The following is a 12,461-nucleotide window of genomic DNA, read 5'->3' as shown; positions in this document are numbered from 1 at the left end:
TTTGTTCCCTGGCATCTGTCTCCTAAAGTGTTGTGATGGGAGAATATGCACCCTGCGACATGGTGATTCTATCTACAAAAGCACCTTGCCAAGATGCTTCACACACAGCACCCACAACACCCTAGCTTTTATCAACTCTGATACCATGTCATACATTATGAAGGAAAAGAGTTGGTGACACTTATTTGAAAGTCTGCTTATAAACTATTTCTAAACCATAATCAAGTCAAATATCCATTAGTCAACTTTGGAATACATAATATACCATCTATTAACATCAGTAAATACAGTCATTTTCTTGTTATTTTTTTCACTAAGGCAGACTTGGTTTAGAGTTTGAGAGTATTAATTAAACTCCCTATTGAAGACCAGAGGCATTCGTCCTTCCCCTCTGCTCTGGCCCTGCTAAGATGATTTTCCTGGCTTTGATCAGAATGCCAGAGCTTTAATGGGCAATTACCACTGTATGTGTTTGACTAATTAGGCTATTCACCCCAATCTAGTGTTATACTTGTTAACCCTTTGACGCATGTGATCATGTATTTGTGATCATTGTTGAGTGGTCCCTGCAGAGAACGATCTCAAATATGTGATTGGAACAGTAGCAACATAACGTATGACGCAACAAACGCGGCTAAATAGCATTGATTTTTAAACATCATCTAAATATAATTTTTTTGTATTGATGGAAAATAAAGGTCTTCAAATGTATTACTCAATTTGACCTTTTATTGTAAAAGATAAAAGCGAACTTCATCATCCAAGCATCACACGGAATACATCCACAGCCAAACTCACTCCATAACACAGTCTAAATTGTTTAGCCACTTAGTTTAGCCACTTTTCAGCATATTACAAATTGTCAATGTACTTGTTACAGTGTATACAAGAACAGGAGCACGTGACTTGACAAGTTGTTTTCAGTTTTGACCAATCACAAAGCAAATAAAATGTTCACCTCACAGATCATCACCCAAAACCATTTTAGTTTTTTTTGGGGGGGGGGACAAATGTATCATGATGCAGGAAATATTACTATGATGTGGGATTTATCATTAAATGGGGGGCAAACACAAGATAAGTTTCTACACTAAATAAAAATAAAACCCCTGGAAAGGGGCTGGCAACTCTGAAGTACCAAAGTTACAATCTGATGACGCTTTCAAAACAACTGGGAACTGGGAAATCTCCGACTTCCGACTTCAGTGTGTTCAAGACAACTGGGAAAAATCGTTTTGAATGGTCATCCAACTCGGAATTCCAACTCGGGACCTCGTCTGGCCCCGCGGCTTTGTGAATGTTGACCTGTTTAATGTTCTTGCTCACATCGGTTACGGAGAGCGTGATCACACAGTCGTCCGGAACAGCTGGTGCACTCATGCATGCTTCAGTGTTGCTTGCCTCAAAGCGAGCATAAAAAGGCATTTAGAGGTGGTAGGCTTGGTAGGCTTGCATCACTAGGCAGCTTGTGGATGGGTTTCCCTTTATAGACCGAAATAGCATCAGGACCGGTGTAGTAGGATTCAATCTTACACCCGTATTGACGCTTGGCCTGTTTGATGGTTCGTCTGAGGGCATAGCGGAATTTCTTATAAGCGTCCGGATTAGTGTCCCCCTCCTTGAAGACATTACCACCATGACAGAGCCTTAAGATAGAAATGTATTGCGTACAACAGAAATGATTGTATCAGCTCTATACATGACATTTCTCTCTGCAATATTTTAAACATTGTACTCCAGTGCTATGAGTAAGGCTGGGGTATAGTATAACACAGTTCATAATTGAATTATTTGAGTAATGGGGCACAATTTTGAGCCAGACTGATTACCAGGACATGTACACAAAGCATGTGCGGACCAACTGGCAAATGTCTTCAATTACATTTTAAACCTCTCCCTGACTGAGTCTGTAATACCTACATGTTTCAAACAGACCACCATAGTCCCTGTGCCCAAGAAAGTGAAGGTAACCTGCCTAAATGATTACCGCCCTGTAACACTCACGTCGGTAGCCATGAAGAGCTTTGAAAGGCTGGTCATCGCTCACATCAACACCATCATCCCAGAAACACTAGACCCACTCCAATTTGCATACCGCCCCAACAGATGACGCAATCTCAATCGCACTCCTTTCCCACCTGGACAAGAGGAACACCTATGTGAGAATGCTGTTAATTGACAACAGTTCAGTGTTCAACACCATAGTGCCCACAAAGCTCATCACTAAACTAAGGACCCTGGGACTAAACACCTCCCTCTGTCACTGGATCCTGAACTTCCTGACGGGCCACCCCCAGGTGGTAAGGCAACATTATATCTGCCACGCTGAAAAGAGAAGACAAAGGAGTTGATCGTGAACTACTGGAAAAGGCGGGCCGAACAGGTCCCCATTAACATCGACGGGGCTGTAGTGGAGTGGGCCGAGGGTTTCCACATCACCAACAAACTATCATGGTCCAAACACACAAAGACAGTCGTGAATGATTAGGTTTTATTTATTTAACCTTTATTTAACTAGACAAGTCATTTAAGAACAAATTCTTAAGCATTTCACAGTATTCGCATGTGACAAATAAAATGTTATTTGTATTTTGATTTAATGTTGCACCACCCTGACTAAGTGGGTGTCTATGCAAGGATACAAGGACCACATATCATGTGTCTGCTGTTTATTTTGTCTCCTTCTCTAAACTGCAGATTCAGAGTAAAATCAGAGCCCAACACCACGAATGTAGTATGAGGAGTTAGTAAGGTAACTTTGGTCAACTCAGAGATCAACTTGGAATAACTGGTACCACGAAAGTGGCTCACCTTTTAGCCAGGTAAATTGCTATGTCAACGAATCATTCAGATCTAACCTGCTCCGGGGCAGGATAACTCAGGACTAACTCCATTTATTCTGATGAAGTGTCTGAGCCCCGAGTTGAGGACCAATGAAATCAGATTACCACCCTCTCGCAAAGATTGCATCATCATCCACTTCATTTGAGGACGACAACTGATTAAATATTTTAGTATTAAATGTATGTGTGTGCTAAAACATAATGTTAAAATATCTATTACATTACACATTCAGTAATGGCAAATGCATTGGAAACTTCATGCACAGTAAAACTTTTGTATGACTTAATACAATTATTTTAATCGATAGGAGTAGAAAAAAGGTGCTTGTGCATTGATAACCACACCCAAACACACCAAAGTAATGAAATAAAGATGGCACTTTTAAAAGCCTATTTCACACCACAGCCTGCTGAATTTGCAACATAATTTGTCTTTCATTTTGATTTCGGGAAACAAATAAAAACATGGCACTGAATTGCCCATCGATTGATGTTTTAGCATTGTCTCAATGAAGAGTTTGGCGTTTGGATAGCCACGTGCGACATGCACATGCAGTTGCAAGCCTGTTAGTTAGCTGCAGGAGGAGAGCGATATCCACAGTCATTGTACGGATGAAGCCTTAGCTGGAATGGGAAGCTAACTGAATCTTTAGAAAACCTGAGAAGATCTAGCTTGTGTCGTCGCATACCCCCCAGGTGTGTAGACACCTCAATGACTCATTTACTTATAGTGTCAAGGGAAAGAACCCTGTATGCATCAGGGCCCCTTATGGCCAGGGGTTGGACACCTTGCTGTACATAGGACACACATTGCTGAACATTACTTATTTTGATCTCCTCAGTTCTGATGATGTAAGCCTTGTACAAACAAGAGGGGGGCGGGGGGGTGGAAAGAGTGATAGAATAGGGGAGGATGAGCGAGGGAGAGATGGTCAAGGAGAGAGTGTGAGAGAGAGCAAGAGAGAGAGAAAAGGGAAAGAGGGGATTGGCAGGTTATTAATGATGCTGCTCGGGCATTGGGCCTGGTGAGTGCCTCTGCCACAGGGGAGCAATAAATCAATGAACTGATGTGCATGGGCTGTGAAATACCTCTGAAAAACACCACTACTGTACAGAGAGACAGACACAGAGTGAGAGAGATAAAGTGACAGAGAGGAGAGAGACAAGGATAAACCTGAGGGATAGATACAAAGATAAATATAGAGAGAGATTGATGGAGAGCAGTATAATCTGGGAAGAGAGATGTGTAAGCACAGAGATGGGAACACAGTGGTGATGATAACCTCTGACATCATCATCAACATACAAAGCCATGACAGCGACAAGCCTGTGCTATGACCCGAAACCTCCATTACACCACCTCTACAGCACTTTCTTTAAGTGGGGGGACAAGAAATGCTGCTACATCCAGAAGAATAAAACAGATGTGTATTTGTGGCACTATAGAGTAGTCTTTAGAGTTGTCCTGGATACATTTGAATCCTTATTATGCCTAGAGGAAATATCTTTACGTTTTATACATCTATGTGTCAGTTGGAGGGAGAGAAATCTTAAAAGATATCACCCATCTTGGGTTGATAGTGATGATTTTGTGACTAGACTTCAAGACCAATGCCTCTGTTAAAATGACCAGAATGAGATCAGCAACCAACATGGAAAAGCTTACTTGATTGATCTGAACCTTCCTCATGTGTGTGCACATGTGTTAGAGAGTATGTCTGCCAAGCCTCCATCAAGGAGCAACCAGCAGTCCAGACTGATTGAAATATCACATCAAGCAGACCAGCCTTGGGGCTTATGGTATTAGAGGGAGAGGTGACATTTAGATTGGATCCCAAGGCTGCTCCTCTGAGATATCTTGACAAACTGTATGAAAGGGCAGGCAAATAGAATCACAGCCACCACACCGTCAGCTAGTTTTCAGACATTCCAAAAGTATGTCTTCTGAAGATTGGGGGCTTTATAGTTTTGCTAAAGTCGTGTGTTCATGAATTATGAATTACAATTGTATAGAATAGCTTATGTTATACATGTTTAATTGACATGTGCATATTTCTACACTGCTTTAATATAACTACACGAGTGATATAAAGGCATGTACTATATAGTATGGTGTGTGAACCTCAATGGATTCAATCAGGGCAGGATAATCAGTCATTTCATCCAATGGCAGCTCCTTTCTCTCTTCATCAACTACCTTCTTTTAGCCATTAGTAGTGAATGATTGACAGCCCATGGTTGTGTGGATTCAATCATTTCCTCTCTGGATGATAAAGTAAATAACTGAAACAGTAATGATCAGATCTCATTCTGATTGAAGCCAAGTCCATGCGACTGACTGGCTGGTGCTTTTGAAGCAGGGGTGGAGTGTGCTGTACCGTCTGCTGCGGTGAGCAGAATATCAACTCCCCCACTGGCCCAGCTGTAAACAACCTTTAAGGGAGGGAGACAGTCACTCCATCGCTCTACCCTGTTCTCTCTCTCTTCCTTTTCATCCCTTCTTTCCATCTCACAGATCTTTTTTTCCCCAACTCCAGGTCTCTCCCTTTTTGGGAATAGCCATTCCTTTCTCCTACTGTATGAATGAAAATATTCACTGCTCTGATCGTACAACCATTTGTTCCCCCAGTAGACAATAAGAATGTCTACATATATAAACAAGTGGGTAGACAATTCGGAGGCGCTATTGACTCTAAAATGCTCAATTATCACAGTAAAGTAGAAGTAAAGGTAGACAGACATTAAGCAAGACAAATAGCTGCTATCTCCCCACCTATGCATTGTCTGTAAGTCCCTCTCCCCTTGGACTTGCACTACTGGGCTCTCTGCCTAACTGTCACAGTGCTGCCAGCGTGGTGTGGGGCATGACTAGTGGCACGGAACATGGACTCATACGTGTGTCAATCAAAGTGCACAATGTGTCCCCCATGGAGAGTGAGAGGAGCGCTGGGATGGAACGGTCCGCTCTGGGAGGCACCAATCAAATGTCGGATACTGGCTGTGGCCATTCCACTGGGAGTGGAGTGGGGATGCGCGTCACATGACAGACAGAAAGGAATAGATGTGGCTAACTAGACAGACACACAGGGGAAATGACAACAGAGAGACATACTGTGTGTGTATACAGCGCAGATTCCCATAGGGACATAGAATGCATGTTCAAACTCATAGTGTATGTCTAAGAATCATAGTGCTAACCTACAGAAATACACCCTGAGGTACAAACACAAACAAACAAAACACAGGTTTGTAACAACACACTGGCACCTAGAATCAAAGTCTCACAGTGGTGTACACAGATCCAGTGCTTCTCAAGTGCTGTGCATACAAAGACAAATTGAATTCGGTGGCACAGAAATACTCACTCAAAAAAAGCATTGAGAATGAAATACTGTGTATACTCTGCGGGTATCTTTGGTTTAATTTTCAGCCTTATGTCCAAAAGATTCTAAAAGTACACCTTCCAGTCCTTTTGAATTGTATTGATAAAATAGCATATCATCCCAGTATACATGGAAGAGGTTGGAGTTTAGAATAAGCTTTCCAAGACCTAGGAGAAAATCCATGATCTTTTCCTATGGCTCAGGGACTCACTGTGGAGGATGACACTTGGCTACAATTGGATCTTCCAGCATGACAATAACCCCAAGCACTAATCAAAATCCACAAAGAAATGGTTCATCAACCACAAAATCAACATTTTGCAAAGGCCATCTCAGTCTCCGGACTTGAACCCCATTGTAAAACTGTGGTTTGAATTGAAGAAGGCAGTCCATAAGAACAGATGAAGGATATCAAGGATCTGGAAAGATTATGTATGGAGGAACGGTCTATCCATTTAAACATGTTCTCCAATCTCAAAAAACATTTTAGAAAACGGCTCGGTGTTATTGTCTTCACAAGGCGAGGGTGCTAGAGTATTGAAAACAGGGGTGCCAATAATTTTGACCCCTATCTTATTTTTTTATTACTTGTTAAACAAAAAATATTTATCTGAGTAATTGTGTTAGTATAAAATAATATAAATTGTATACATTTTTAGCATACAATATAGCTCAGTATTTGTATTATTTATTTTTAAACAGTCTTTTTTGCTTATCTTTATCAAGGGTACCAATAATTATGGACCTGATTGTATATATACATCAATTGATGTAGTCATTAGTGTCTAGTTAAACCGGGGGTAGTTTTTTCAATTGGAGGGTCCTTCCACGAAATAGGTTTCTTTTGCATCCCGTTGATATTTTGTGGACCAATATTACATTTTAAAACATGTAACTGCCAAAATAAATGAAACACCAACATACAGTGCATTCGGAAAGTATTCAGACCCCAGATTTAGAAATGTTTCCAAATGTATTAAAAATAAAGGAAATATCACATTTACATAAGTATTTAGACCCTTTACGCAGTACTTTGTTGAAGTACAGATGGCAGCGATTACAGCCTTGAGTCTTCTTTGGTATGACGCTACAGATCCGTTGGACGGGGAGAGTCGCTGCACAGCTAGGTGAACGTTCCAATAAGACAGTGATTGAGCACACAGCCAAGACAATACAGGAGTGAACCCGATCGAACAGCTCTGGAGAGTCCTGAAAATAGCTGTGCAGCAATTCTCCCCATTAAACCTGACAGAGCAAGAGTGGATCTGCAGAGAAGAACGTGAGAAACTCCCCAAATATAGGTGTGCCAAGCTTGTAGCGTCATACCCAAGAAGACTCTACGCTGTAATTGCTGCCAAAGGTGCTTCAACAAAGTTCTGAGTAAAGGGTCTGAATATTTATGTTAATGTGATATTTTTAATAAATGAGCAAAAAAAAATACCCCATTATGGGGTATTGCGTATAGATTGATGAGGGGAAAAAACAATTTAATAAATTTTAGAATAAGGCAAATGTAACAAAATGTATAAAAAGTGAAGGGGTCTGAATAATTTCCGAAGACACTGTATGTGATGGGATGTCTCAGCCTCCAGTATTTATGCTGCAGTAGTTTATGTGTCGGGGGGCTGGGGTCAGTTTGTTATATCTGGAGTACTTCTCCTGTCCTATTCGGTGTCCTGTGTGAATCTAAGTGTGCGTTCTCTAATTCTCTCCTTCTCTCTTTCTTTCTCTCTCTCGGAGGACCTGAGCCCTAGGACCATGCCCCAGGACTACCTGACATGATGACTCCTTGCTGTCCCCAGTCCACCTGGCCATGCTGCTGTTCCAGTTTCAACTGACCTGAGCCCTAGGACCATGCCCCAGGACTACCTGACATGATGACTCCTTGCTGTCCCCAGTCCACCTGGCCATGCTGCTGTTCCAGTTTCAACTGACCTGAGCCCTAGGACCATGCCCCAGGACTACCTGACATGATGACTCCTTGCTGTCCCCAGTCCACCTGGCCATGCTGCTGCTCCAGTTTCAACTTCCACCTGACTGTGCTGCTGCTCCAGTTTCAACTGTTCTGCCTTATTATTATTCGACCATGCTGGTCATTTATGAACATTTGAACATCTTGGCCATGTTCTGTTATAATCTCCACCCGGCACAGCCAGAAGAGGACTGGCCACCCCACATAGCCTGGTTCCTCTCTAGGTTTCTTCCTAGGTATTGGCCTTTCTAGGGAGTTTTTCCTAGCCACCGTGCTTCTACACCTGCATTGCTTGCTGTTTGGGGTTTTAGGCTGGGTTTCTGTACAGCACTTTGAGATATCAGCTGATGTACGAAGGGCTATATAAATACATTTGATTTGATTTGATGTATAGACATTATGGACAGTATGTGGAAAGAATATGTAGTATATATGAAGAATACAAAAGGATAGAATAGTAAATGTACAGCAATAGTTGAATAGGATGGTCTTATCTAGAATACAGTATATACACATATGAAATAGGTAAGTACTGTATGTAACAGTATGTACATTATACAAGTGACCAGTGTTCCATAATAAGGAATTTGAAAGGATTTATACTTTTACTTTTGATACTTAAGTATATTTTAACAATTACATTTACTTTTGATACTTAAGTATATTTACAACCAAACACATTTAGACACGTACTCAAGCAGTATTTTACTGGGTGACTTTCACTTGAGTCAGTTTGTATGGTCAAATCAATTCAAATTGTATTTGTCACATACACATGTTTAGCAGATGTTAATGCAAGTGTAGCGAAATGCTTGTGCTTCTAGTTCCAACCATGCAGTAATATCTAACAAGTAATATAACAATGCCCAACAACTACCTAATACGCACCAATCTAAAGGCGTGAATGAGAATATGTACATGTAAAGTATCTTTCCTTTTACACTTGGGTACTTTTTCCACCACTGGGATCATAGCTTTCAACTGGATTCACCTGGTCAGTCTAACACCTTAGCAACAGCTAACAGTCTATGTCAACAGCTGCCAGTGAGAGAATCAGGTGTTTTATACCTGTTAACAACTTAAATTATTTAAGCTTTGTTGCAATGGTGGTAAAATGAATGACATGCTGTGTAATGGGTGCAAAAACAGTTCCTTGGAAAAAGACAGATCTGTGTAGAAAACCTGGCTGCGACCTTCATGTCTACATTATGTAACAGATTGATCGATGCTTCGTGGGCAGATTAGAGTTGACAGAGTGCAGCTGGGGGAAATGGCAAGGGTAACAAGAGAAAAAGTAGATCTGGTGAAAGGCCAGCTTGACTAATGATACTACAATACTGTGTGTCAAATAAATCACAACGCCTTTTGAAATCCGATCTATGCAGAATTCAATTCGCTCAGCATAATTTGCAAGACTTACTGTTACAACCAATACAAACACAGTAAAAGTCATTTTGAAGCATAATATACTTAACCAATGCAATTTATTTATGAGAGGTTGCATCTGAGATCAGTTGCTTCAACACTGCTTTCAAATTCACCAATGCTTCCTTACAGATTACTGAGGAAAATAGGTTTGTGCAAGGGATCTTCTCCTGTCAGAGTTTTAAGCTGACACTGTCAGTCCTGCACCCACACACTGCCATTAATAAAACATGTGGCCGCTTCCTCTCATTTCACCCAGATCTTCCAATCCCCCACAGTTTATCATCCAACAGGGATTACACGCAATGGGGACCGAGGTAAAGAATGACAGGATTAAGAAAGGTGGGGGGGGGGGGCATCTGTGTGTGACAGAACGAGGAGTGCCCCATTGAAACAATATGCTTTCCATGGTCAGAATGAGTTGTGTAGAGTGCACGTCCGCATCCAGTTGCATGTGCCTTGCAATAGTACCAGCATATTAATAAAACGTTCTGCACATTGAACCTAGATTACATTTCTCCAGGCCATTATACGGTGCATACCTACAAAACATTTTTACTGCACTCCAAGTGTGGGTCTAATCGGCGTGCACTTCAAATTCCACATGCCCGTTTCATGTGTAACACCTTACAACATCCACAACAACCGGTGTTGCCTGGTCACGAACATGTTCCCTACTATTCCCATGCTAAAGCAAGGCAGCTGATCGACAGGCAAGACTTGTGAATAAATTGGTCCCTATTTTTCTAATGGTAAAGAATGAATGATCACCAGAAGCAGTTAAAGATCTGCCTCTACAGTGATACAGTTAATAATTCTGCTATAGATTTGCTGGAACAGGAAGGGAAGCATTGAGAAGGAATTAAACTCAAATGAGATGTATTCATATTGTGGTTCTTATGCAACATTTCAGACCGTGAGGTATGACTGTATCTTCAACAAGCAAGGTTTGACATGAAATATTAAATATTCACTGCGCTGGAATTTTAGAGACTAATTTCTCAACCACCACTATTGATTTTGATATCAATATGTATATTGTGCCTTCAGAAAGTATTCAGACCCCTAGACTTGTTCCACATTTTGGTAGGTTACATTCTTATTCTAAAATGGATTATTTTGTAATTTTTTTCTCATCAATCTACCTACACACAATACCCCATAATGACAAAGCAAAAACAGGATTTTTTAGTTGTTGTTGCTAATTTAAAAATCAGGCTGTAAATATTTGTTCATGTGAAGGGAATTTAATCACAACTCTGCTATTTTTGGATAAACTCCTATTATGGTGTCCTGGTAAGGTCAATAATGTGCTACTGTTTCTGAAAACTGCAAAGGTCCAGTGTATTTCTTGCCTGGCTACCCACACTCCTTGTTCAGGTCAAACACTACACCATATGCCCACAGACGTTAGTTTCTTCTCTGCAATGAGTTTGCATCTGAGTACCTCCTTCACCGAATAGGAACACATTTGGGGCCGTCTGATTGGTCCAGAAACCTATGGGCTGGGCCAGAGCCAGAACACACGTGAGTAAAGCGGTGGTTTGAAAGTTCGTCATTGGCTTTCATACTCTGATTGGTTAGAGACAATACAATTGCTGATTACTTCTTGTACAACGCCTCGTCACCACAAACAACTTCAATGATGGCAGTCTTAGACTAAAGTATGTAGTGAATGACAGAACAGCGGAAAAATTTAGTGTGAGGTGTCAGGCTAGTGTTTTTCAGCATAATCCCTCGCAATATTGTAAAGGTACAGTAAAGCATGACTGCCACAAACATCAAGTTTGAGTTTAATTAGGCTCTTTTCCTGTGATGAAAAATAATATATATATAATTTCTTTATGGATACTGTAGACCAAGCTTACATAATAAACATATTGTGGGCCAAAATAACAGATCTCCCTCCATCCAAAATTAAAACAGCGTAGATTCTTTATTGTAGTCCAGGCCATCTTGGTCTGTAAAAGCACAGAAACATCAGTGTTAGACACGGCATGGCTGCACAGGCCTCCATTATTAACTGTAGCAGGTTTGTTCTCAACTTGAAAACACACCATTTAGTTTCCTCCTGGATTAGGGGACCTCACTGGATCATCTGAAAGAAACAACTTCTTTTTAGGTTATTTGTGTTTAAAGACCATGTCCTACTTGATAAGCTAATGCCCAAACAATGAAAGTGGGGGGCACCATTAACTGTGACACCAACCAAGGGATGAGTTAAATAATTGGATGAAATAAGAGGGGGGCTCAGCGGATCGTTGGCTAAGGCTAATATTTTGTTATCACATGGGATGCATTCAGCAGCTGAACTCACAGCAAGCAGTCTAAACCCATGGATATATAAACCTACACATTGAGGACTATATTATCAGACGGGAGTATAAAGAGAGAGAAGGTTGTTTTACAGTAAAGAGTGTTTCCACTCCGGGCATGAATACCTCCGGGCATGAATACAAAGACCGAGAGCCTCTTAAATAACAATAGCGGCCTTCTTCCGGTATCAGTGATGAGCGTGGACACTAATTGTGATTCATTTCATTTACGATGTCTGCCTGCGGCACTCTTATCTCGGCTGAGGTAAATCTATACATCCACACAGAAACACTGACAGCACACAGCCTAAGATATGGAAGGTTATTTCCTCTCTCCTCAGTTAGTGGATTGTGGCTCCATCAGATAACTGGCTGGCTGATGTGATGTTAAAGTCAGGGTCGCATGGCTGATTTCACTGGCGCGCCCTCACACAGACGGCAATCAAATATAAAATGTCTGCATGTAATTACTGTAAAAGCCTTAGAGGGCACACAGACTGATTCCTGCACCCTTACTGTCCAA

At 41.1% G+C, this 12,461-nt stretch overlaps 1 protein-coding gene across 2 annotated transcripts in view; it reads right to left on the bottom strand.

The window, feature by feature from the left end:
• Positions 1–11,503: 11,503 nt before the first annotated feature.
• Positions 11,504–12,461, bottom strand: part of LOC109873607 (nuclear pore complex protein Nup214) — a 66,230-nt gene continuing 65,272 nt past the window's right edge. The window contains exons 36-37 of one of the 2 annotated variants that reach the window (XM_031809201.1): positions 11,681–11,721; positions 11,569–11,584 (exon numbers count right to left, since the gene is read on the bottom strand). In XM_031809201.1, the coding sequence (XP_031665061.1) occupies positions 11,718–11,721 (4 nt within the window). In that variant the 3' untranslated portion in view covers positions 11,569–11,584; positions 11,681–11,717. Of the gene's footprint in view, positions 11,585–11,680; positions 11,722–12,461 lie in introns of both variants that reach the window. The other variant, XM_031809200.1, reaches the window with a different exon arrangement.

The sequence above is a fragment of the Oncorhynchus kisutch genome, linkage group LG29 (assembly GCF_002021735.2).
Source record: "Oncorhynchus kisutch isolate 150728-3 linkage group LG29, Okis_V2, whole genome shotgun sequence".
Taxonomy (NCBI): Eukaryota; Metazoa; Chordata; class Actinopteri; order Salmoniformes; family Salmonidae; genus Oncorhynchus; species Oncorhynchus kisutch.
This window is presented reverse-complemented; position numbering and strand designations above follow the sequence as displayed.